This window comes from Triturus cristatus, chromosome 1_1 (genome assembly GCF_964204655.1).
Source record: "Triturus cristatus chromosome 1_1, aTriCri1.1, whole genome shotgun sequence".
In the NCBI taxonomy this organism is placed as follows: domain Eukaryota; kingdom Metazoa; phylum Chordata; class Amphibia; order Caudata; family Salamandridae; genus Triturus; species Triturus cristatus.
The window spans coordinates 21,266,047-21,292,844 of NC_140579.1; the positions used below are offsets into that span (position 1 = coordinate 21,266,047).

Consider the following 26,798-nt stretch of genomic DNA (forward strand, 5'->3'; position numbering starts at 1 on the left):
GTGCTACGGAGTTCTCTCCATACGCTCAGGCCCTCTGGCAGTTTACCATCTCTCCTGTTCATTTTCATTCGCACCTCTTCAGCCAGCGCGCATTCCAATACATGTTTCCATTTATAGATCATCTTTCTCTTCTTTGGCCTTTTAATATCGCCCAGTAAGAAGGCCAGTGGGGTTTCAACAGTGGAAGTTTAGTAATAGATGGGCTGCTCTGTTCTACAGTTTATCAATTTAATATTTTAGTTGAATGAAATAACCTTAACTACAATAGTCTGAACTGGCAAAAACTAAGATGTTGACCACCATAACTAGAAGAGGGAAAGCAGGACTGAAGAGAAATCGACGTATGTGGAGTTATAGTAAACAGCTTTTGGCTTCCATCCTGGTCTCAGTATGCATAGGCACAATGGAGTATGGACAGGACTAGTGGACACTTCTATGTGTGAACATACCCTGTATGGCCTTTCTTGTAGTCATGCAACCTATTGCCACCTCTCACTTATGATTTTTTAGGCTTTCCAAATCATCTCTCTGTAAAAACGGTTCTATTTCTACTATAAGAGATTCGTGAATGTTAAAAACTTGATCTGGAAGGACTCAACTAAGATTCAAAGCTATGCATTTAGGACATAGACTTCAACGAAAACATCCCGGTTAATGTAAAAAGTATTCAACATATTACTAACACTGCTTCACCTATTCAATGTAACCTATTTTATGCATTTACTGTTGACTGTTCTAATGCATTAAAGCTTTTTCTATTGACACTCCATTGTGGTTTTACCCTGGTTCTACCTTTCTCCATCTTATAGCATTATTGCACCCTTCATTTCATGGCATCATCTATTCTATTTCTTATTTTGTCTCCTACAGAAATCGAAGTTCTAACAAAGTTTGCTTAAGAAAGTTATGCTTTGTATTACATTTTCTGTGAGCTGCCGACATGTTGCCTTTGGTCCACATGCGGGATTTGGATGAACTTTCCGTTGATTGTTAGGTTATTGACCTACATTAGGTCAGCGAATGAGGTTCATTGCCTTTGAGGCCTTTAGTCTGACCACTGCTGGATCAGCATTGGTGGAGTCCAGTCCCCTTTGAGGTCAGCGAATGAGGTTCATTGCCTTGGAGGCCTTTAGTCTGACCACTGCTGGATCAGCATTGGTGGAGTCCAGTCCCCTTTGAGGTCAGCGAATGAGGTTCATTGCCTTTGAGGCCTTTAGTCTGACCACTGCTGGATCAGCATTGGTGGAGTCCAGTCCCCTTTGAGGTCAGCGAATGAGGTTCATTGCCTTGGAGGCCTTTAGTCTGACCACTGCTGGATCAGCATTGGTGGAGTCCAGTCCCCTTTGAGGTCAGCGAATGAGGTTCATTGCCTTTGAGGCCTTTAGTCTGACCACTGCTGGATCAGCATTGGTGGAGTCCAGTCCCCTTTGAGGTCAGCGAATGAGGTTCATTGCCTTGGAGGCCTTTAGTCTGACCACTGCTGGATCAGCATTGGTGGAGTCCAGTCCCCTTTGAAGAGGGATGTGATGCTGATAATCTGGGGGCGGCTGTGAAATATCTTGATTTCTGGGTTCTCGTAAAAGAAACCAGGACATCAATGTAAGGAACTGAGGGCGTGGTTTGCCCTGGTCTACCGTGCTCCTAGTTGTTGAAACTGGCTTGGACGATTAACCTTTCCCTTCCAAATCGTAGCCTAATTGAATGATTTGTTTCAGCCCGATTACATTATTTTTTAGAGAACCAGCTTTCTTAGATATTCACGCCATCTTATCTCCCACAATGGCTTTTAGGATGGTAAATAGAATTTACGACACAGAGCTGGGGAGCCCCAGCAGGGACGGAATGATGTGGTCTGACATCATCAAAAATCAATTAAGGTACAGCGCTTGATTTTGAATGGGAGCGCTCTTTCCTCAGCACACGCCTACACAGACTGTGCTGCAGTATTCCAACCAGGATAGCACAAGGTCCCAGGTGGGTCTGAATGCAATCGAACCCTTTTACACAACATGAGCTAAGAGGTGGTTCTCTCTCTGGTGACAGAGGGCTGTTGCATAATTTTTTTATTTATTTATTTATTTTTAAAGCGGTTGGGATGGAACCAATCCCCAAACGTTTTCAGTGTGGCCAATTCCTGGGCCAATGGTAATAGGGAGTGTCACAAGGTTGTCAACCAGTACCCATGATCTCTGTCAGAGTGTCTCTGATAATAAGACAGCTTCCTTTCATCCAGCGATGTATTCAGCAAATATTGATTTTGTTCTGATATTTGGAGCTGTTCTCCAGAACATCTTAGGCATTTAAAAATTAAGTTCTGGAAAGTACCCCAATCAGATGTGAACTTTTGTATTAACCGCATACATTTAGAATGACAGGTGATGCTTGAAGACCTGTACAGAGAGCTTCATATAGATATTGAAAGATTAGATCCCAATGGAATGCCACAGGCCCCATGGGGGCTACCCCTAATATTGTTTACGTGTCGGGTATACTGTATTCAAGTACTGCTAACAGACCAAGGAGCCTTACTTCATGTTGTCTTAGGTCTTCGGCTACAGTCTGTTTGGTGCCTAAGTGGCCTCACTCTCTAATAAATGTCAAGTCGGACTGTTTTCGATTCGCCAAGATCTTGGAACCAGTGCAAGATTTTAGCTTCAAAGATCTTGCTCAGGAACAAAAACGTAAACAAAAAAGTGATGGATGGAATAACTGAATTAATCTCAGTCTCTGATAATGACTTGGGTCACATCCCTGTTTATTGTTCTTTTGCTCACTTCGCCACTTCAGTTTGGACCCAGCCATATGCAAATCAGTCTTGATCCTGCTCCAATGAGAACTGTCCAGCCCCAACTGCCAGGCCAGGTCCTCCCCGACGGGAACACAAGCAAACCAGGGGCAGTGTCGCCCTGGTTAGGACTCATCAGCTAGGTATGGGTATACTTCAGGAACAAAATGTGGCTGAGAAGGCAGTACTTAGGCAGCTCTTTGGGCCGGCTATAGGTTTTATTCAACACAGTCTTATTATTGCAAGGCTCGTAACTAACGGAAGCAGACTGGAGTCAGATATCACACAGAGCCTGCCTTCAATTCATATACTTTGGAGCTAAATCACATAACTTTCCTGCCCCTTTGGAGCTTAAACAAAATATATCCAGGGCGAGAATCAAGATGCCCGAGATGTATAACCCCAGAAGCCGGATTTCTTTATACGCTTTGGTCTTTACCCTGTGTTAGCAGACCATTGGAAACTACTGATCAACAGCGGATTGATGAGTGTGACTGGCCTGGATATGCCGGAGAGCTGCAAGCTAGGTTTGTTCCCACGCCCCCAGAAATCGATGGTGAGCAAGAGGTTTATTGCTCATAACTTATTAATCGGAAGTATAGTGGCAGCCAGTCGCTATCCATGAACGATGCCGCATTAGAGGCGCGACCACAGGCCTCGTAGTCGAGACGTTGAAGCTCACCTGCGCAGAGGGTTCAGGATGTTCTCGCCAGCCAGGTTGACGACAGCGTCACAGGGAGGTAAGCCATTCGCCTCCAGGTTTCCCTGCAATGAAAGAAGCATGAAGTCTGGTCTCATTGGTTCCTAGTGTGACCCACCCGACTTATCATCAGTGTCCGATACCGGTAATGGAACCTCCCTGGGAAAACCTGTGTGTTATTTGAGGTGTGCATGCTAGACAGATGAGTGTGTAGTACGGAACCTGTTAATGTTCAACGCGGAGGTATCGGTCAACATACATGGCCCACGATATTACCTCATGGACCCTAATCTGTTGGCATTATCCCCACGTGTGCTCCCTGGGTGTAGTGAAATTGACAACTTAAACGCTTATCTATAGTATGTAAATGTGTACATATACAGCAATACCACCACAAATCATGCTAGGCAGATCCCTTCCAGTCCAAATGTTCCACCTTGACCAAAGTGGGACGGAAACACCGCGGTCAGCAGTAGTGATGAAGGCTATCCCCAAGCAGACTGGTATTCAACAGCAAGGGAATGAAAATGGGGTTGAAGTGATAATGCCGTACACAAAACAAAAGTTCCAGAGTGGGACCCCGACACACATTTAAATACCATAAATCAGAAGTGAGTTCAGAGTGAAAATGTCAGCGGTGCAAGAAAAAAACCTTAATATTCCCATCTTGAATTAATCTGGGCCCTCGGGAGCAAGGCCCGCCCTATACTTACTGCACATAACATAATAAATCATAATTATTGGCAAACTCTTTACGGAATGGAAGCATGGCGTACAACCAAACACACAAGGGTCCGTGCCAGTCAAATGGAAGTGGCAAAGAGGGCATTGGTAAAGTCTGCTGTAGATCATCTGATATGGTTCTCAGCTTCTACACCTCAAGTTTAACAGGTCAAGAACATGAAAAGGGGGTTGAAAGTGGAAGGTCGACATACTTAGTCAAAGTCACATATAAAGCCTTGCTTAACCTCAAACATGTAGTGCCCTTCAATATCAAGGACAAACTAAACTCACGGTTCTACTCATTTAGTTAAATCCCAATTAAATCAAATAAAATCCAGATAAACCGGTCAGGTTTGTGTCTTAGGCGTAAATGCACCCCAGGTTACCCAGTGAATCCCTGGGATTCCCTCCCCACCAGGCCAGACGTCCCATAACAGAGTCGCTTCCATTCTGCAGCCTGTTCACTCTGGGCCTGTTTCTTACCCAGGTGATCTGCCCTTCCAGAGGCTGGCGGGAGACAACAGTGACATCATGACCTCTGCCCTTCAGGAGGCGGCTCAAAGACCGGCCCACAAATCCTGTCCCGCCACCTGATGAGAAAAAGGACAAGGTGTTAGATCTGCCAAACCACTGCGCTGGTTGAGTCTGCATCAAAGGGTTCTTTGTGGCTCTCACAGGCTCATGAGGTATAAACTGGCTCAAAAATCCCGATGCAAATAGCATTTGGACCTGGACTTGGGTTTTTGGGCCCACTCAATACCTGTGCTAGGTGTTCTTTTACCTGGCTATCTTTCACCCACCTTTCCGGCCCTCTATTGAGTTCTCCGTACTCTTTTGAGCGCTATCTTCATTTAGCTGTCATTTGACCTTCTGGGTTTTTGTTTTTTTTCTTAGTTCCTTCATCTACCCCCCCCCCCCCCTACACACTGTGGTTTCTTCAGATGTCTGTATTATTGAAATTCAGATGTCCTCTAGTTTTCATCCCCTGAATTCTCCCAATTCTTTTTCTTCCCTGCCCATTACTCTTCCGTGTTTTCGCCTGTTTTTTAACCTTCATACATGTATGCCCATTCCCCTTGGGTCAGTATCACAAAATTATGCATCATCATATTTCTGTTTTCAGCTTTTCAACACTTGTGAAATGACTAGACTTTGCCAATTACATACAGTCCTTGAAAGCCCCACCTCAGCCCCAATTAGAAAAGTGCTTAGGGCCGTACTACCCTCTGCATTTACCTATGGCAGCGAGGCCTTCCCAGCTCCACTCGCCAAAACTATTGAAAAACTACACCTAAGAACGTATAAGAGAGTATTTAAACTGCCCGAGTACATCAGGGGGTCTCTGGTGAAACTTGAGTTTGGCCTGGTGGGCCTCGCATGGCCTAGTCGGATCTTTTTAAAGTACTTCCATAGATGTTTAAAGGCCTTGCCAGGTCCCTTAAAATGTATTTAAACAAAAAACAAAAAGTTTGGTCCATGTATTTAATTACGCCCGCAGCAACTCTACAAATTGATCTGACCGTTCTAAATACCTTTTCAATCACGTAAACTGCAGTAAAAAGTATAATGAAAAACAAACCAAATTACTCTCAAAGATCCCGGACTTACAAAACATTAAGTCGACACCGCCATTAAGAGCCCTGGCGGTATCATATAACAAGGACAGCCAAGCTGGATTCCAGGCACAGCCTTACCTCAATAGTGCAATAGGGAAAGGTTGCCCGACCCAAATCTTGGCAGCAAGGATGCTGGCATTACACATTAAAGACTTTAACCCCCAACTGGCCACTGCTTTCCAAGATAGTGAAGTGTAGGCTTTGAGGCTACAAATCGGAACCTTTTCTACATTTACTTTGTGGCCGACTTTGCTTGGCTCCCGGCGATCTTTATTAAAGCCTCTCTTTTTATATAATAGTATAAGGACATGCAGTCAGGCAATGGACTAGACTTTTAGCACCCCGGTGCCCCTCGAATTGGCAAGAATAGGCAAATTCTTTAAAACTGCGCAAGACTTCTTTACAAACTCACAACAAAGCATTGAGATGATCGTGAACCGATAAGTCCTGGCTTTTGTACCATGGACACTAGGTATTGTAGAGTGTGGTCATTTTGCCCTGTCTGAGATGGACTTGGTAAGGTATTTAATCTCTTTTATTAAAAAAAACTCGAATTGGATCAATTATAACAGACTGAAAATAGTGAAATTATCCGAAATTTCCGAAATTGAACTAAAACTGCATGTATATTTTGAGTTTTAAATTTTCAATGCGTTAGTCATCTTTCAATGTCTTGCAAGGAATTACCATTCCCTTTGTCATTTTGTGTGATATGTCTTTTTTTTCCCTATTAAATGTTTTATATTGTCATGGTTTTAAGTAGTCTATACAAAAAACTTTGCATTGACTTGTCTGACCACTTGTTAATCGTGCCCTTTCTTCACTTTCTCGGCTTTCAAAATCCTTAGCAAGCCCTTTTTTTCTGGCATATTTTCCTATCAGTTTATGGGCCAAGTAGTCCTCTCTCCTTTTCAATTCACACAAAATGCTGTGTTCTGCCTACTCACCTGCGTCTCCTGCTTCTCATATCTCACTGAAAACCGGTAGCTTGGCCTTTGTACGTTTTGTCTCATGTCTTCTTCATAACAATAGCGGCACATGCTCCCTCGATGTGAATGAGTTCTTGAGGTTGCTCTATATGCGTCTTGTGTACGAAATCAATGATTGTTCTCCAAAGATGGCCAAAACTCTTGGTTTCTTGATGAACTCTAATCTCTCTATGAACACACATCTAACACAGTTCAGCCAGATCAGCTCTCTCTGCAATATGCAGACCTAAGCAATTACCAAAAGAGGCTTCGGAACTCTAATTCAAGGTATTGGAAATTCAAAAATGGACTATAGAAATGTACTTCTCAAACCATCTCAAAGGGGGGATCCTTTGGGTCCCAACAGTTTCCCTCCGGAGTTCTTCAAGTGTGTGAAGAGCAAGGCGCTCAAGCCCCTGCACCCTGGGTTTTGTGAGGCTTGCGGGGGTGGGAGGGTGCTTCCTCAGGATCTCCAGCAGGTGTGGGCTGTATTGATCCATAAAGCCGGGAAACTCCCACAGGAGCACGCCTCGTATCAGCCGGTTTTCCTTCTGAGTATGGAAACTAAACCGCTTTCCAAGATCTTGGCAAATCGCCGTTCACAGGTAATAGCAGAGGTAGTGGCTCCGGATCAGTCGGGGTTCATGCCACATAGGTCTCCACACCACAATCTCTGGCAGCTCTTTGGTTGCCTGGCTCGGCAGCTTCCTACTGAGGAACTGGACTTTCTCTTGGCGTTGGACACCAAGAAGATGTTTGATTCTGTGGAGTGGCCCTACCGGTGTGCTCTTCTTGAGCATATGAGCTTTGGTCCGGGATTCCGGGTTTGGCTCCTGTATCATGGATCAACGGCTATGGTGAGCTGGAACAGGGTACTGTCAGATGAGTTCGAGCTGGGTCAAGGTACACTGCTGTTTGTGGTGGCAATGGAAATGCTGGCAGCCTGGGTCCGGCGGGAGGCACAGTTGCGAGGTGTCAGCTGGGATGAGAACTGGGAGGATGTGATCTCCCTGTTCACGAATGATGTTCTACTTGGCAGAAACAGGCTACGCGATGCAGAGGGTTATGCACAGCCGCGCCGCGACCACATCACCCCCCACCTGATGATCCTGCACTGGCTCCCCATCGACAAAAGAATCTCCTTCAAGCTCCTGATCCACGCACACAAGGCACTCCACAAGACCGGCCCAGCCGATCTCAACAGTCGACTCTCCTTCTACGTAGCCAACAGGAAACTGCGCTCCGCAGACCTCTCCCTGGCCACCGTCCCACACGTCCATAGAACCACAGCCGGAGGCAAATCCTTCTCCCACCACGCCGCCAAGACCTGGAACACCCTCCCCCTCATCCTACGACAAACCGAAGACCTTCTAACCTTCAGAAGACAACTCAAGACCTGGCTGTTCGACCAATAGCAACAGCACCCCCCCTCGCCTCCCTCAGCGCCTTGAAACCCTTGTGGGTATGTAGTGCGCTTTACAAATTTTCTGATTGATTGATTGATTGATAGATATGGAAATCCTGCACATTTCCTGGCTTTTCTTTGGCATCACGGTTAACTGGGGTTAATCCATAGCATACCACCTGTCCATTTAGATGTCACAGGGGGCATTGGCTCTAGCAGTTGGTGTGGTCTGACCTCAGGTTTACTTACCTGGCAGTATTTGTGACTGATGACTGCAATTTGTTCTATAAGAGGAATGCAGGGCAGGTATTATGGAACTTTCGTAGGGACATGGAGCACGTGGGGCGGGTGCCCCTGTCCTTACTGGGTAGGGCGGCTCTGTACAAGATGATTAAGCTCCCCAAGCTCCTCTAAATGGTGCAAAACTCCCTGTTTGAGGTTCTGGACCATGTTTTTCGTGTGCTGGATGCAGAGGTTTGGGCTGTTCCCTGGGATGGGGGTGCCCAGAGAATCTCTCTTGGGACATTGGTGAGCTGTCTAGTAGATGGGGGCATTGCCCTTCCAGTTTTGCAGTTGAATTACTGGGCGGGGCACTGGTTGCTAATAAACAGCTGCTCCTTTGCAGATCAGTGAGAGCCAGTCCTGAAGGCTGACCATAGGGTGCTGTAGCTGTATGGCTTCAAGCAGTGGATCTATGGGCAGTGGGGGAGTTGACCCTCCCGGAGCAGACTGCCATGGTGGTGCGTAACCTGGCGGCGTGCGACATGCAGTATGGGCTGGGTGGGTTGGTTGACTCTGCTGTGGGACTCTGGTGTGGTGCCGGTGGAGTTCTGCAAGGAGCTCACGGGTGCTGGGAGCTCATTGGCATCTCCAAAATACAGGACCCTTGGCAGCAAGGATTGCCTGACTTTTTCAGACCTGCAGGACCAATACGAGATGCCGGGAAGGAAGGGGCAGTTTCTGTATTAGCTTCAAATTTGAGCTATCTTGAGGTGGAGAATCTCCTGTCTGCAGCCCTTAGAAGATGTGAGCCTATTGGAGTATCGTACATTGGCCACTCCGCATTGCGGTCTCGTAGTTCTACTCTACACTGCTTAGCAATAAGCTGGCTCTGCTGCAGGAGCTACAGGACACCTGGGAGTGAGATATGGGGCACCTAGAGGACGACAAGTGGGGGGCGGCCTGTAGGTATGCGGGGTAGCTGGCTACGCATCCGCGGTTCCGGCTTTTTCAATTATAGATGCACAGGGCATATTCCACGCCCAGCTGGTTGATGGGGAGGTGTGATATGAATTGTTGCCTGAGGGGTTGTGGGCAGCATAGTACACTGATACACATGCTTTGGTGGTGCCCACACGGGTATGGCACTTTTGGAAAGTGGTCCATGGCAAACTCTTGGGGGCAATGATGGAGGCCCCAGGATGCTTGTTTCCGGTTCAGGTAAGACCTGGTTTGGCAGTTCAGGCTATACTGTTACCATGAGGCACAGGGTCAAGACTGATTAGCATATAGCTGGGTCTGAACTGAGGTGGTAAAGTGAGCTAAAGAACGATTATGGATTCAACCCAGATCTGTGACTGGGGGTGAGTGTCTGAAAAGTTTCAGTGCTCCGTCCATCGTCTCCTTGTGTTTGCTTTGGAGGCCCTGGGTGCTCACGCCCTGGGTGCTCACTCCCCGGTTGGTCTGCCTCTGCGTCTGGGGCGAGGTGACGCTGAATAGGTATACACTACTGCTCTGTAATATGGTGAAGGCGGTGGCCAGAAGGGACGTGGTGCGGTATTGGGACTGTGCAATGTTTTCGACGGTGTGATCTTGGGAAAATAATATGGAGTGCTGTAGGCGAGAGGAGGAACATATTTTAACTTTTGAGAAAATCTTTTTTAATGTGCTGTCCAAGGAGTGTTGTGTCACTAAGTTTGCTCAAAAGAATTTGGGCGTACATGTTTTACATTGCTTCTATGAGAAAGATTACATTAAATCTTGTTTTGTATCCTTACTATATTGTGGTGCTTCCAGACTTTGACTAACTGGGGGTGGTGGAGGTGCGCTTGTGAAGTATAGATGTGACTGAATTGTTCCTGAAAGGGAAACTTGACTTTAGACAGTTGCAATGCTGGCCTTATTAGTTGGCTAATAAATTCTGATACATGTAATATGTCCTGTTAATGCAAATATTTGAATTATGAGTTTACTGACAAATATCACTACATCAAACCTGCGATATTTAGCAGGTGAAAATGCCCATCCATTACCAGAACATATGGATTTTGGTGCAGTAAACACAAAAATCCATGATTATTGCACCTGATAAATAATGCACATTTCGGTGTGGGAAACAGCCTTTAGCATGCGTGCCGTTTACCTGCAAGCAGAACACTGCTTGCCTTAACCGTGCAAATGTAAGGCAGTCGGTGTTCTAGCTGTCTGAGTGCATGGGCAGGGAGAAGAACTGAAAGGATCGCGCAAGGAAGGACAGGGACGCGGCTTGGTAAGTTGGGCTGGGGGGAGGTGGGTATAGGTCTTAGTGGTGGGGCTGGTTTTTGGGCAGGGGGGGGGGAGAAGACTGGGGTCCTGCTAGTTTTTAGAGGACACACTGAAATGTAGGGCTCGGGGAAGGGGCAGTTTTCAGGGCTAGGGGGCAGTTTTTAGGGCAGGGGGCCGAATTTAAGGGCTCAGGACAGGGGGGAATGGGCAGTTTTCAGGGCTGGGGTAGTTTTTAGGGCTCAGTGTAGGGGTGCTGGGGCCAGGTAATATTTTTGGGCTAGTGGGCTGAGTTCTAGGGCTGAGGGTAGGGGGTGAGTCTGGGTAGTTAATAGGGCTGGCTAAAGGAAATCAGGCGGAAAATAAAAAAAAACACACGATCTGTGTTTTCGTCTCTTATTTTAAATGTGTTATTTCTTTTAGTCGCTGTGATGCCCATTTAACTAATAGAGTATACAAATTATATGTACACCAAATGCCCCGAACACCACATTTGTGGCTTTTTTGTGTGTTTATGTGAACAATTTCTAAAAATAACATTAAAGAAACAAAGATCTTGTCTGTGGTATGCTTTTTTGATCGTCCACATTCGGGGGAAAAAATATAATTGCGGTGACACTCCTGCGAAAAATAGTGTGAACCCGGCTTCTCTGCGCGGTAGATCTGCTCTGTGATTGGCTGAAATGATGGTGGATGTCACGTTTTAGGGCAGGATGATATGGCTCTGCACATCCGTGAAACCTCAGCCATTACCCCTGGTGAAACCGGGAAGGTAGGAACCTGTGTGGCCTCTGTAGCAACCGTGATGATTCATCTGCACAGCGCCTGAGAAAATCTGAGGCGTGCACGCAGACTGGGTTTGATGATGATCACACTGTTCTCCCGTATCTAGGGCACGCCGTGCCTCACCTTTGTTACAAAAAACAAGCCCGCGCGAGAGCTCGCGCGCTTGTGTGAGGGAGCAGCCCATCTGTTTTCAATTATCGCGCACGTGGATGGGCACGATAATTGGAAACAGATGTCGCCCGTGCGGGTAACCGCACTGGTTAGGCCGTGGGCGGAGCAAAGGCGGGACATGCACCCGCCTTTGCCAAATTGAGTGCTGTCTTTTTTGAAAGACAGCACGCAGAGTCCAATTAAAATAAGCAAAAAAAGCTCGTCCTAATGATGCTCCACAGAAAAAAGGAACGCTCATAGAGAAAATGAGAACCAGTTTGAAAGCCTTGAAAAAGAATATTATATTAAGTGATTTAATCCCTTGCAAACCGGGGAAGAGTTCTAACTGAAGTTAGATACTCTAGAAAATTGTATAATCCATGAAGTGAAAAGGAACCATATGGGCAGGGGTAGACTAGAAAATGGAAAAGAGCCCATATTTAAAAAAAGTGAGTTCATGCAGGATATTATTAAAAACGCTTAGTTCAGGGTTGTCCGATGGAGGACAGGGGTGCATTATTCCTTTGGTCCTACTCTTTTTCACTCTATGGTGCTTCTTTCCCTGGAGAACATATAGATATATATTTTTTTTTTTAAGATGCTCACAGTAAGTAAAGCCTTAAAGGCGCATAAAATAACTTCTGGCATGCAAGGTGACCCAATGTGACCTCACAGAGTAAATGAAAACATCTCTTAACAAGGAGAACACTTAGATCTCATAAATGGCAAGAAAAAAAGGACTGCGCGGAACACCTTCAATGACTTAAATAGAACTATTGGCCACCACTCGGTGAGTGATAGTTCATTTCACACTCTGCTCTTTGCTAAAATAAGTAGTATTACTAGATCACTTTGAACAGGCTCTGTTTTCCAAGATGTAGTTTACAATGAAGTTCATTTCACACTGTATTACTAGATCACTTTGAACAGGCTCTGTTTTCCAAGATGTAGTTTACAATGAAGCTCACGAAGGACAAAAGCAAACAACATCGCGTAACAAGGAGAACACTTAGATCTCATAAATAGCAAGAAAAGAAGGACTGTGAGGAACACCTTCAACGACTTAAACAGAAATATTGGCCACCACTCGGTGAGTGATAGCAAACAGCAGAGTGTGAAATGAACTAACATAAGCAGTATTACTAGATTACTTTGAACAGGCTCTGTTTTTCAAGATGTAGTTTACAATGAAGCTCACGGAAGGACAAAAGCAAACATTGGTGGGCTGATGGAGTTCTGCCAAGGAGAATCATGCCATAGGAGGTGGGTAACTAGCTGCTTCAATGAAGTGTTTCACAGAGTAGCCATGTACCCCATAATGTGATAATTGGTTGCTACAGCAATTGTTCTATATTTCCATAAGCTTTTAGGAGTGACAAAGCGCAGGTCACAGTCCCAGTCTGAATGACGAGCTCCAGCACCCGTTGAGGTTGTAATAAAATGCGTGCTTGTTGTTAGCTTTGATGGTCCCAAGAGCAGGACTCTATTTGGGCTCATTTCAGGGGAGGTTCTGCCATTTGCAGGCCTAACGTTCTCTGCGTCACTGCCTGTGCCATGTATGCTGCCTCACAGACTGTCCGTCCCAGTGCTGGGCAGTTAGGCTGGCAGTAGCAAGGTGGGAGGTAAGGTGAATGGAACTGTATGGGCCAAGTTAAAATGAGTCAGTTCTTCAGGAAAGCCCCATTTGTTTGCATATTTTATGTTTTTATTATTTCATGGACCACACCAGGCGACTTCCAAAGGCACTGCGGCTTAAGGATACAACACATGTTACTGAGCTCACATTCCCAGGTTTTATTTCAGTGCCCTGCATTGAGTTCACGTTCTATACACCGTAATAATTTGCATATTTGAAGATCTTCCTAATCGATCGCAGTCAGGAAGTGGCACCTCCCTTCTCAGTATGTATGCTCCATTAAAATATAGCTAGCAAGGCTGCATTCCTGAAGGCGGAAGCTGCAGGACAAAGGGGGCAGCGCGGGAAAGAGCTACAATGGACCAACGTGATGGAAGGGAAGACTCTGAGGCGTGAAAAGAACGGGGTTGGAGGTGATGAAAGGTAATGATAGGGGGGTTTGAGAGCGCACCAACAAGAATGCAGGTGCAGAATCTGAAACATTGAACAAAGGGTCGTGTACGGTACGGATGAGTGCGCTGAGAGGACCCCTGGGTGATAGCCTAGGGTACCAGGCCAAGAGTCCCGTCTTCTCAAGGTCACGTGGTCTGCCTCAGCATGCATGCACAAGGAAGCGTGCTCCGTTGTCAGAGTTCAGAACAGAAGCCTCCTTTGGAACTTCCGCCTGTTCTCAGCACATGGAAAGACCACCCAGTGACCCAAAGCAGTCTAAAGTCACGGAGACTTGTAAATACCTAGAGCCAGGTATCAGCTTGGACTGCCTGCTGGATACGGATCTCACTTTCAAAGGCGAACCGTGCTGAAATTATTGTTCTTCATCAACAGTGCGTCTGGACATGTGATCAATTAATCAATAACTTAAGAAAATAGAGAAAAGCTTATGGGGTTTTAACGCTTCTAAAGCTCGCGCTATGTCACTGCCAAGGTAAACTGAGTCAGACTGTCCCTGAAAGCACTGTGAGGAGGGAAACAACTTGATGCGGAGCTTCCCAGCGGAATGCCGCACATTCTTGTGCACCAACAGTAAAAGCAGATCGATGATTACAAAACCCCGGGAGCCTGACAGGGACAGACTCCGATGCAACTTACTAACCACTGAAGACTCTTACTAACATGGCATAGCCTACAGGAGAACCGATGCGCCGGCGAATGGATTATACAACAGCACTATTTACAGGAGTACTGTCTGGTGCTCAAGTAAAGAGCTCTGATACATTCAAGGCAAGTTGGCGCCATATAAAACTCCGAAGAAAGAGCTGTAAGAGATGTTTAACACGCTCCAGATATTTGGAACCGTTTGTTTCTGGCTCATGTATAAGCCCCAATCTGCTGCAGTTTATTCACTGAAGCCTTTACTAACATGGTTAGAGTAGCTCTGTGGATAGAGACAGTAAAAAAAAATTACAAAAAAAAGGCTGGGCGCAGGCGCGTAGTGGTGCGTGCACACACACACAGTGTTTTCCTCGCGGGAGCGAGCAGGGGCACCAGATAATTACAACCATATGTCGCCAATGCTCATTCCTGCAAGGGAATCGTCAAACGTGCACGCGTTGCCATTGAAAACAATGCAACGCGTGCCTGTTTTTCCCCCAAAAAGCTAATCAATTCCAAGAGGTCTCTTCCTAGGCAGGACATGCGCGCTGCGTAGGTGAGACCTAAAAACAAGTTGAATGACACAGTATTTTTAGGTGTCGCCTGACCCAGCACTTGCACTGGTCTGGCCGAGACTTTAAGTGAGGGCTTCAAAAAATGCTACCGCAGGCTACAGCTTGCAGTGCATGTGCGCGGGCTTGAGCAGAGGCGCCATATGGCGTGATTACTGCTGCTCGCGCACCACTCGCGCACATGCACTGCAAGCTGTGGCCGGCGGTAGCATTTTGAGGTCTCGCTGAGTCAGCGCGCATGCGCTGCTCAGAGAGACATTTAGTAGCGGCTTTTAGAAGTGCTCTCAAAGCGGCCACCAGCTTGCTAGAACAAGCACAGGCGCGCGCGACGTGCACAGCACTTTTTCACGTCGCGTGCGCACGCACGCACCACTGGCGTCACCACTCGCTTTTTTTTTTATTTAATTTTTGCGCGTGACAACTCCCGGCCGGGTCGCGCGAACAATGCTTGTTATGTTGGGGCGCATAGCTGAACGAAAACTTGGGTCTCCTACCTGACCAGTGCTCTAGCTCTCCGCTGCAATTTTTGTCCTTTTGGTGTTTCCAAGGGTCTCTCCCCGCCGCCGCGTTTTGTTCCATCAGCGCGGCCGCAGTGAGGGAGAGACTACAACCCCCACGAGCCCCTGCGGCAGGAAGCCGCCTCCGCAACACCCATTTCGGGCCAGGAGGCGCTTAAATCGAGAGGACACTCCCGGCTGAGCGGGCGCATAGCTGAACGAAAACTTGGGTCTCCTACCTGACCAGTGCTCTAGCTCTCCGCTGCAATTTTTGTCCTTTTGGTGTTTCCAAGGGTCTCTCCCCGCCGCCGCGTTTTGTTCCATCAGCGCGGCCGCAGTGAGGGAGAGACTACAACCCCCACGAGCCCCTGCGGCAGGAAGCCGCCTCCGCAACACCCATTTCGCGCCAGGAGGCGCTTAAATCGAGAGGACACTCCCCGCATCGCGGGACCGCGCGCGGGAGAAGCCCGGGACAAGGGCGGGACCGTCTGTGGCCGTCCGGGGCCGGTAGAGGCTGGGCTGGGCCATATCCCTAACATTTTTCCTGGGACGTACATTTTCTGATTGCTGCTTCATGCTAATATAGGTAAAGGTGGACCAGGGATCTACTAACGCATATATTATGATATATACGACATCCATCCGACAGTTGAGGCTGCCTAGTTTGTCATTGTAGATTTAGCCGTAGTGCCTGTCCATATTTGCATCTGGACTTGTGTCTGCAATATTTATTGTATTCTATTGTGGTTATTTTAGTCCCATAGGGTGCTGACACTTGATTTTGATCTTTATTTTTGTTTCCATGTATTAGTGAGTACTTGTTTGTATACGATCTTATCGCTGTATATTATAGTCTGTTCATATAGGACTGTATTCACAAGTATTTTTTAAGCGACTCTGTTATTACGAGTCATCCTTAAAAGCATTCGCACTTTAAACTCGGAGGCTTATTGGTTTTTTTTTTTTTTTTAAAGCGCTGCACTTGCACATTTGCACATTTGCACGTTCTGCATAACCCTCCTTGCTTTTGTTTATTGTTATTGTGATGTTTTCTCTGCATCTGTGATATTGTGTCTGATGGTTTTATCCGCCCGGTATTTTAGCTTATTTTAGTTTGTAATTGTATAATATTTTATATTTATATTCCATATAGATTATCTTTTATATAATTTGGGACTGCGAGGTATCTCTTCCCATATATCTTTCCCCATAATAATTTGGGATTGTGAGGCATCTCTTCCCATATTCTCTTATAACAAATTGGGATTGCGAGGTATCTCTTCACATACATTTTTCCCTATAATAATTCAACCGCCCACTTACAATTGATTTAATCAAATAATTATCAGTATTATGTCTACAAAGGGCAGTAGGAATAAACCAACCGGTGGCGGGGAAAAGGGGACAGGCCCAATTGATAATTTCATCATAAGGGCAAATGAAGCCTTAGATCAAGGCTTCAGCCTTTTGGAGCGCAGAGTCTCCCAAGACCTAGCCATGGCAAGAAGATCATCCCTGGGATTAGTCGCGCTAGCCAAAACTCCATTACAGGGTAAAAACAGTGCCCCCACAGTAGCAGAAGTACACAGCATACCAAACGAGGTAGATTTGTCAGCATCACATCTACTGACAGACTCACAATTAAGTCTGGCACTGGAAAAATCTCCGGAATTAATTATTAACACTACGCCAGTTGAGATAAGTGAGATAAGCTCGAGGTCCTTAAGAGGCAGGAGAGAGGGTGCCATACGGAAACAAACAAAACCGTCAACTATGTCAAAAACTAAAAAATCCTCTATGCCGAAGAGAAAGCAAGTGAAAGATCCATATCATCATGCAAACAATGGCAAAGGGGATAATCAATCAGATGTGATAGACGCAGCTCCGGATGCCCAAAGTAAAAAGTCTTTTAATATTTTGGGTGGAACTTGCGATAAATGTAATAAATGTATTAATTGTGCAATAAATAACCAGCTGTTGATAAGAATTGGGGACCTTTTCAAAACCTATTTGTCCCCTATAGAGTCCAGATTGACACAAATTGAAAAACATCTGGCCACACTGAGTGCTAGTTCCAAAGACTCCCTTAAGTATGGGGTTCCGAAGATTGGGGGAATACAAACCAAACCTATTGATCCCATTCTGTCGGACAATCCCCCAAACATACAACTAAATTCCTTACAGGCTCTAGATAAGCAAATGGTCCATAAATCACCCATCTTAACTGAACCCAACGTACAGGGAAACACTATATCTAATGATACTACACTTCCCAAAAGGCCCCAGGATACGCGCATGAAAGGGGAGAGATACACATTTAATCTTCCCCCTGAAGCAAGTCCCTATGTGGTAATTATGACAGGGGTCCCAGAAATAACAGGTCCTATCGAGGAAACGAGCTGGTCACTAAAGAATAAAGTCCAGCATTGGCTTAACATTAATCGCCCATTACCTCCCCGTCGATCAAGTAGGATTTTAATGGTACGTAGAGTACCATGGATAGGGCAAGAGGAGAAAAAGTCCCATGGTGACTGCGTAATCATTAATTTTGAGGACCCGAATACAGTAGACTATATATGCTCATGGAAGAATTTAGGGTGTAATGAGCGTATTAAAACTAAAAGATTTGCTTTCTTTTATCCTTCTATGAGCAGTTCTTGGCCAGGTTATGATGATGGAAATTGGAGTAGAATTGGTTATCGGAACTGGAAGGGGAACCAGAGAGAGCAGGGAATGTGGAACCATAGTGATAGAAACTCTTTGGGAGACTACAGAGGGATCCCGACTTTTAACAGATTTAGCTGCCTGAAGTCTGTAGATTGACCCATAGTTCCTATTGATTCCCCAAACAAAGAGCGGGAGGACAAGCTAATGAATGGTAGCGCAAAACAGATGGTTTATAGTAATTCAAAACCAACCAAGGGAAATAGTAATATAGTTACAGATACAGTTGTAGCACCAATTTCACAATGTATGTCAATTGCAGAGACAAATAATATAGGGACTGCCGCAACGGGAAACATTAGAGGTAGCGAAGGGACTATTAAGCCCAGTTACAGATCCTTAAATATGGGAACGGAATCTGGAGAAATTGCAAAACCCCCTCCAGATAAGCCATCCAATACGAACTTGAATATCCTTAGCTGGAATGTCGCAGGGCTAGAACCTAGATTGTTGGATTCGAACTGGCTAAGGATATTACAGGATAAAGATATAATAATGTTCCAGGAGACTTGGGCTACCATTGACCTCCAGATAGAAGGTTTTTACTGCTACAGTGTGATTGCAACTAAGAATGATTATGGCCGCCCTAAGGGTGGGCTGTTGATTGGTGTTAGGATAATAGCAGGCGGTAGTATAAAATTAATACCCACCGACAATCCTAATATTCAGGCTATTGAATATAAAAGGAAGGCACCTATTTACTTGATTAATTTTTATAACAATGACTTCCACTCAATCCCAAACAAAAATTTTATACAACTTTTTAAATTTTTATCGGATATTATTGAACCATCAGATAACATTAGAGGTAATAGGATTATTTTAGCAGGGGATTTTAATGCTAAAATGACCAAATCAAAAATATTAGAAGGAGATAAGCATAACGATCGCGCATTAAAACGCGGCATAGAATTGGAGTGTTTTATTCACGAATATGTTCTAACTAATGTGATGGACATACACTATACTCACACAACTGCTAAGGTCCCGACATTCAGAGGCAGAGATCATAGTTCAATTATTGACTATATTTTCATGTCATCTGAATTAATTGACTGCCTCGTAACAGCAGAGGTCTTGGAAACTTCCTTTGGTGATCACAATGCACTAGTGGCTAAAATTAAATTGGGCTCTTTGCCAGTGTTTACTAGTTTCCCAGGCGCTAGAGATATTAGCCCCACTACAAACAATTTGAGGTTGAAATGGAGGGGGGTTGATAGTGGGAAAGTAGTTGAGCACGTCATAAATAAGCATCAAGTCTTAATCGACTCATGTACATCCTCGGATGGGAATAACCAAAGGATAATTGACGACTTTACTAGTTTATGCACAGTTATAAAAACTTTTCTAACCGTGCCTAACCATAGCTTAGGTAAAGACCCTAGGTGGTTTGACAGAAACTGTTCTGCTGCCAATAGGGCCTTACGTAAAGCTTTGAATGCAAAACCAAGATCCCAATTGGAGGTTAGGGCGGCAAGAAATTAATATAAGTCTGCAATAGAAGTACGTAAGGCAGCAATTCTGAGAGAGCAATGGGAGGAGCTTCTGATGCTGCAACTGGAAGGAATGCATCCACCTTTTGGCCGGTGGTGAAGAAAATGCGTAACATGAGAAGCCAACTGTCCACAATTAATTGTATTATTCCGAGCGATCGTTGGGAAGACCATTTCTCTAAAGTATATGCCATGGATACAACAGCTAACAAAGAGTATACACCCGACCAATTATGTTCCATACAGATTAGTCAAGGCGAGGTGATTGTGGCTATTAGACAAAGTCTTGGTAATAAGGCCCCTGGGCCAGATGGTTTCCCAATAGATATAATTAAATGGAAACCTGATCTCTGGGCACCGATTTTAACGAATGTTTTTTAATAGTATACCTTTGGTAGCTATGCCTGATACCTGGTCCACGAGTATAATTGTACCAATATATAAGAAAGGGGAGAGAACAGACCCAGCAAATTATAGACCTATTTCTCTTTTGGATAATACACTGAAAATACTTGGACGAGTCCTATATAATAGAATAAACGCATGGGCAGAGGAACTAGGTGTTTTGGACCCAGGTCAAATGGGTTTCCGAAGTAGGGTTGGGACAATAGAGCAATGTTTAAATTTAAATTTAGTAATTGGTAAATACAACATTGCTAGGTTGTCACCAATTTATCTAGCCTTTATGGACTTATCGTCCGCTTTTGATTTTGTAAACAGGTCAAAACTGTGGTCTATTCTTTTAAATTATGGTTTAGATGCCCCCCTTGTACATTTCCTGGCATATTTGCACACCGATACAAAAGCCAAAGTCAGGATAGGGATGGCGGGGGAAACCTCTGGGGCCATTAAAGTGGAAAGAGGAGTTAGGCAGGGGTGCGTCTTAGCTCCCCTGCTGTTTATTATTTATATCAACGGATTAAGTAACTCCTTAAAACTAACCACTATGGATGTCTCAAAAATAAGGGGAAGTCCTCTACCAACACTGCTTTATGCAGATGATGCGGTCCTCTTAGGTCTTACCCCGAATGCCCTGCGTATCTTGGTCAAAAGCTTTGCAGAGCACATGGATAAATTGGACCTTAAAGTAAATTTAAAAAAATCTTTTATTATGACCTGTGGTCCAGGGAAAAGACAGCTCAGTGCGATTCCGGTAGGAACTGCTAAGTTATATTCTACAAATAACTTTCCCTATCTAGGGTTGGTTTTTGCTGCGAACGGCTCGTGGAGTGGGCATTTGGCCCACGCCACGAGCAAGTTCTCAAAAGCCATCAATTCTATTCTCAGTATCCCGCGCCCTAAGAAAATAGGAGCCACTAAAGCTATCTTAAAATTTTTTAAATTACAATGTGTCCCGGTAGCAACCTATGGTGCTGAGATTTGGGGTCTGGTTAAGACTTCCAGTATCCAAACCGAGGAAAACCGTTTTTGTCGGAAACTCCTCGGAGCCCCAATTGCCACTTCGGAGTATATCTGTCACTCCGAACTGAATTTGCATTATATAACAGATTTCATAGCAATAAGACCTGCTTTGTTTTGGCTGGCAATTTGGAGGAATACAGCGGCCTCTCTAACCCACGAAATTATAAAAGACTGTTAAACTGTGAGAAAGGGTTGAGAATCCCGTGGTTGGCTGGTGTCCTTAAGATACTATGTAGTGTGGGCAAAAATCACCTATTTACTGACCCCACCAAAATTGAGGCTACAGATAAAAATGAAATTAAATCTGCACTCTACGCACTTTATAGAAATACGAGATTGGAAGCAGAATTAACCAAATCAACTGTTCAGGTCTATGTAAACAAAGACTTACATAGACAACCAATTCCTCTGTATCTCACGTTACCAATGACCAACTGGGAAAGATCGCTATTGCTTCGCCTAAGGGCTGGTACTGTTAGATTTCTATTATGTTTCCCTTTAGGTTATTTCTCTTCAAAATCAGAAAACATGCTATGCCCTTGTGATGGAGCGAGCCCACAAAATGATTTACATTTTTTCTTTTTTTGTAAATTTTATAAAAAATATATTAAATGGTTTTTATCTCCATATTTTAAACAAAGACCACTCTCTTTAGAACAATCTTATGCGATGTTGTTTACTTTGGAAACTGATGAATTGATCTTTCGTGTTAGCACCTTTTTGAGAGTTGTAACGTATGTCCGCAAAACAATGGAAAACCCTTGAAACATTTTAATGTTGAACAATTTGTGATCATACACTGTATATCGTACAAATATATACTGTCTTTTTGTATTTGGTTTTGTATACATGTGATTGCTTTTATGAATTTGAAAAATTCGAATAAAGATGATTTGAATTGAATTGAATTGTTAAGTTGTGCAATTTGCAACGCACAATTTTTCTTAACTGCACATTCAAATGGAACAGTTAAGCACCTTAATCAGACATGTCACCACCATGGTTTCCTTGCTTTCCATCGGGTGGCGAGGCATTGTTTCAGCAAAACACATGGCAATACAGCAGCTAGACGTGCTCTCAGGAATCGACACGGTAGAGGACTGCTATGGCCTGGTCTCTCTGGTGCAGGCACGCTCTCAACAAGGCGACGCTTCCTTCCAGTTCATGTAATCTTTACGTGCTTTCCCCTAACAACAGCTTGTGTTTTTTTTAGTTATTAACAAAATGTGCTGAATTATATCTTATAGTATCCCATTGTATTAACTGTGTATTATTTGTATTTTTACTGTGATCCCATGTTTTTGTAATTGATAGTTAATTGTTAAACTGAGCTTTGCTCTATGTATACTATTTTTTATGCTCCGCTTATATCGTGTGCACTTTTGCTTAATGGGCAAAACACGCTTTTGCAACCACATCTTGGTTAAATGTACGCACTCCCTCCAGTTTGCTGTGTGTTTTCGACTCGTCTTTCTTCTAACCAAAGAATAAAACTATAGTATTTCTATTCTGTCTCTTATTTGAGACATGTCTTTTTCATGCCAGGGTGTTTGTCTCTTTTCAGTGGTTATGCTACGTCTATGTTCCTATTCGCCATTGAGGGCAAGGGAAAAACAAACCCAAGAATTTTTGCAATTAATCACTTATTGGAACCATTTACACTGTAGGTTGCTCCATTAAATGGCGTGAAAAGAACCTGATCCGGGAAAAGGAAATTAGCAGGGTGATGCTCCCCCGGCACATGATTACTGTAAGTGCCAAGTCCTGCCCACATTAAAAATGGCGGTTGCATCTCGTCACACTGCGAGGGAAATGCACCGAGCCTGGAAATTCTCCAATGCATGGGTAACGCTGCAGCACTGAGGTCGAGCCAGCTGGGGTACAGAAGGAGCCAGCTGGGGTACAGAAGCAGTGGCTGACGAGGTGCCGTGCAGTCAGAGGCATGAAGGGTTGATGGGGAAAGAGGGATGCTTTCATTGAATCATCGTGCAGCCTCAGTTTTGAACATTGACCTTTCAAATGGCTCTCATATCTTTGTATCGGAGACCTCCTGATGTCCCTTACTGAAATCTACCCCCTCAAAAGGAGCAATACACCCTGTGCTCCCAAAAACACTCAAAACCTCTACTTTCCCTGCACTTGTTACCATCCTCTCCACAATCTGTCCCAATCTTTCAGTCCCCAGGAGCCCATCCCCTTAGCCGACTTATCACTGTACTTTTTATTCCAACATCTCCCTATTGTTTTCCTATCAGTCCCGTCCCAAAATATTTGATTCCCTTGTGTCCCATCAGACATAATTTCTTGTCCTAAAAATGTCTTCTTCCCAGGTTGCTCGGGTATGCTCAACTTCAAGCTATCCCTTTATCGCTGTCCTTCCCTTTGTCAAACTAACCCCCCCCCCCCATCTCCTCCTCCTCCCTCCAAAGCCACCTCCACCTGTCACACCCACTCCCAAACTATTGCCTCCTGTCGCACCCCAAATACATCTACTCCTGTCTCACACCCAGCTATCTCACCCCCTTCCCTAGCCATCTCCTACGCCTCCTCCTTCAGTGCTGTTTATCAGTGGCATGTAAACTAACAGTAGATGTTGTTGCACCTAGGATATTGTGCTGCATAACTAAATACGTATACGGTCCCAAAAGCGACACCTATTGGCTGTGCCAATGCTTGTTTCTCTACGTGACCACCTACTCTGGCGTTTACAGGTATTGAAATCGAACGCTTCTCCAAAACCGCCAGCTGAAGGAGCGTTGATGTCCTGTGTTATGAAGGACCTTCTGGTCACCCTTCGAACTTTGACCCCGAGCACCCCTCCTTACCTACTAGTACTCTCATGGTGCAACAACTGTGCGCATGCGCGTAGACAGCCAATCCCCTTGTGGTGAAGCCGTAGACCATAGAGTGCAGCGGCTCGTGAAGTGTTGCTGGACTGGAGTCTACGGTGCCTCTGCCGCCCCGCACTAATAAGCGACGTGTGTAATAAATGTGCAATGCACTCAGTTCTCGACTTCCAACTACCCGCGCACGAAATGATGGGAGGACGTATACACAAATAGCTATTCACACAATGAACTGTAGATTGATCTTTTAACTATCACTGCATATTGCATTTTCCCAAAACCTCTGATAGCTACGGAATTTAAGCCGGCACATTGTAAAAAAAAATCCAACAAATCTAAAAGGTGTAACAGACTTGTCGGGCCGTGCTGTGTTTAACGTCCCGGCTCTGCACACATTGATGCCATTTTGGAACGGGATGTTTTATTTGCATGAACACAGCACCTCGAGAGTTGACAGCAGGGTTCTGGGCTAGTAGTTCCAATCTACGATCACACTGTATGAGCCAAGAAGCAGCCAGAATTGCCACCACTGATCCCTGGACTGTAAGAGTCCTGCTTCAAAGGGGCAGCATTAACAAGCCGTGCTGCCTGACCCCGCCCCCCCTCTGTGGAATCGGGACGCATGCCCAATACAAGATGGCCGAAAGACGCCACACAACCTGTCGCGGAGACGTCATCGGTACGCGCCTCACCGCTCTGGACTGGAGTAACTCTAGGAACTGCAGGTGAGGCTGGGACGAGTATCTGTTAGATGAGCGGGGTTACCACGTTGGCTCGTAATTGTCTCAAATTACACCGCATATCATAGACCGATAGGGAGAGTGTATACTGCATCGTTGTATGGTGTGGCCAGTGTGGACATGGCCTGTAGCAGTGCCTTATGTCATTATGTGATCAGTTGTGAGGGAATGTTACCGTTTTCATATAATTATTATTACATGCATATATTTAACCAAATGGAGAAGTCTGCATTAGGGTTTTATGATATACCTTCGAAAGGACACCGCAATTCGGACAAAATAATGCCTCTTTGCGCAGTTGTATTGCATTGCCCAGCGAGTATGAACTGCATCGGGTCTTTCTTAGCAGATTTTGTCATGTAGAGTTGATCATTTGGGAGGGGAAGCCGTAAACTGTTGTAGAAAAGTGGGGCACTAAACGTATGTAACCTGAGAAGGCGCTTTATTTGACCTGTCCACCAACTGTTCTTCAGCAAATGCCACTGCTGAAGCCCTCGGTTACAATTGAATTATAAGGTCATACAGGGCTTTATGTAAAGGCTGGAAAGCCAGAGGGGCAAGATTCAACACCATGCTTTCTCTTAAGGATCTCGGAGGCCTTGGGCCAAATGTATTTTGGGGGCCCCCGTTCTCATCAGCTTTGAAATTGTGATCCAGTTTAAGCTCTTTTATGCCCTCCTTGGCCAGGTCACTGGCAGAGCACAGGCACACAGGGGCATATGTACAAGCCCCTATCGCCACGGGAACATCACTTTTTGTGACGTTCCCATGGCGATCGGGACCTCGCCTTATGTACAAGGCAACGTTAAGCCACTTAACGTGGCTTAATGCTGCCTTGTACATAAGGCACCCTTTCACGCTATGTTTAGCATGAAAGGGGCATGCAGTGGGTGTTGTGGTGGGCGTTCTACCGCAACACCCATTGTATTTGATGCTCCCCCTATGTACAAGGGTGGCGTACATAGGAGGCAGCGCCAAATTTAAGACCAGGAAAACCCTGGTCTTAAGGTGGCGAAACGGGGAGAAATGCATTATTGCTCCTCGTTTTTACTTTTTCAATGTGTGCTGCCTTGTGCAGCACACATGGAAAAAGCAAAATGCCATGGTTTGTTTATGTACAGAAAGGTGTCCCTTCCTGTACACAAAAATAACCATTTTCAAAATGCAACTTTTTAACTTTCATGTGTGCTGCTTGAATCAGCACACATGAAAGTTACAAAATGGCATTTTAGGATTGTTTATGTGCAGGAAGGGACTCCTTCCTACACATAACCAATCCTTCCTGCTGCGTTGGCACTAAGTTGTAAAACTTAGCGCTATAGCAGGGGGAAACGCAAGGCTGAACCACATTCTTGTAAATATGGTGCAGCCTTGTGTTTCAACGACACGCTCCGCCACTTCATCGTACATATGGCCCATTGATCCAAACCCGAAAAGTTTATATCTAATATTCAGGGATAGTGATGTGTTTTTTTAATATTGCAATACAGCAGCAGATCATTAATATTACTCAAATAATCTCTGTGGCGCCCTCCCATTTCTCATATGTGAGGTCCTGTTTGTATCTAAATGAAACTTTTTTTTATAGATATTGCATGAAACATAAACCAATATTTGTCTGCAAAATGCCAGTAATAGATTCTCACGTACTAAAAGTAAATTAAATGAAATCACCTTTGCAACACTCTGTTTAAAAATTATTCAAGGTCATCAGAGTAAGACTCTCTGCAGAACAGAGCGGCTCTATCCGGGGGCCCCCTGGAAGGCTGGGGCCCTGGGCCAGAGCCCACTTTGCCCATGCCTTAAAACGTCTCTGAAAGTAGCTCTGGGATGACCCTCCAGGATATTGCGACATGGACATTTTTCGGCAGAGTATGTGAAATAGGGCAGCACAATATTGAGCTTTTAGCGACATTTTCGCACCACTTTATTTAATTACCTTTCAATAGTTTTGCATAGTCTTGTTTTGGGTTTTAAGTTAAAACTGTGGGTCACGTTAGTTGAAGATATATAAGCATTCCCCTATCTTTAGGCCTGTGGGAATGTACTTTCCATATATTTACATATACGTGTACATCTATTCCTTCAGCATCCTTTCCAGTAATGAACGTGCGCACCCTCACTTTGCATCCGGTTTTACTATGTTACCACACATCTTGAAT

General features: G+C 44.9%; 2 protein-coding genes across 4 annotated transcripts in view; one reads left to right on the forward strand and one right to left on the reverse strand.

Annotated features, from left to right (window-relative positions):
- SDR39U1 (short chain dehydrogenase/reductase family 39U member 1) overlaps positions 1-24,036 on the reverse strand; it is a 71,982-nt gene extending 47,946 nt beyond the window's left edge. Inside the window, exons 1-3 of the mRNA XM_085642668.1 lie at positions 23,876-24,036; positions 4,692-4,798; positions 3,468-3,550 (exon numbers count right to left, since the gene is read on the reverse strand). Of these exons, the coding sequence (XP_085498794.1) occupies positions 3,468-3,550; positions 4,692-4,798; positions 23,876-23,954 (269 nt within the window). The 5' untranslated portion in view covers positions 23,955-24,036. The remainder of the gene's footprint in view (positions 1-3,467; positions 3,551-4,691; positions 4,799-23,875) is intronic.
- The window catches only part of EMC4 (ER membrane protein complex subunit 4), an 89,846-nt gene continuing 85,868 nt past the window's right edge, over positions 22,821-26,798 (forward strand). The window contains exon 1 of one of the 3 annotated variants that reach the window (XM_085642484.1): positions 22,821-22,973. The gene's annotated coding sequence lies outside the window, so the exon portion shown is untranslated. Of the gene's footprint in view, positions 22,974-24,088; positions 24,673-26,798 lie in introns of those variants that run through there. The other 2 variants (XM_085642403.1, XM_085642568.1) reach the window with 2 other exon arrangements.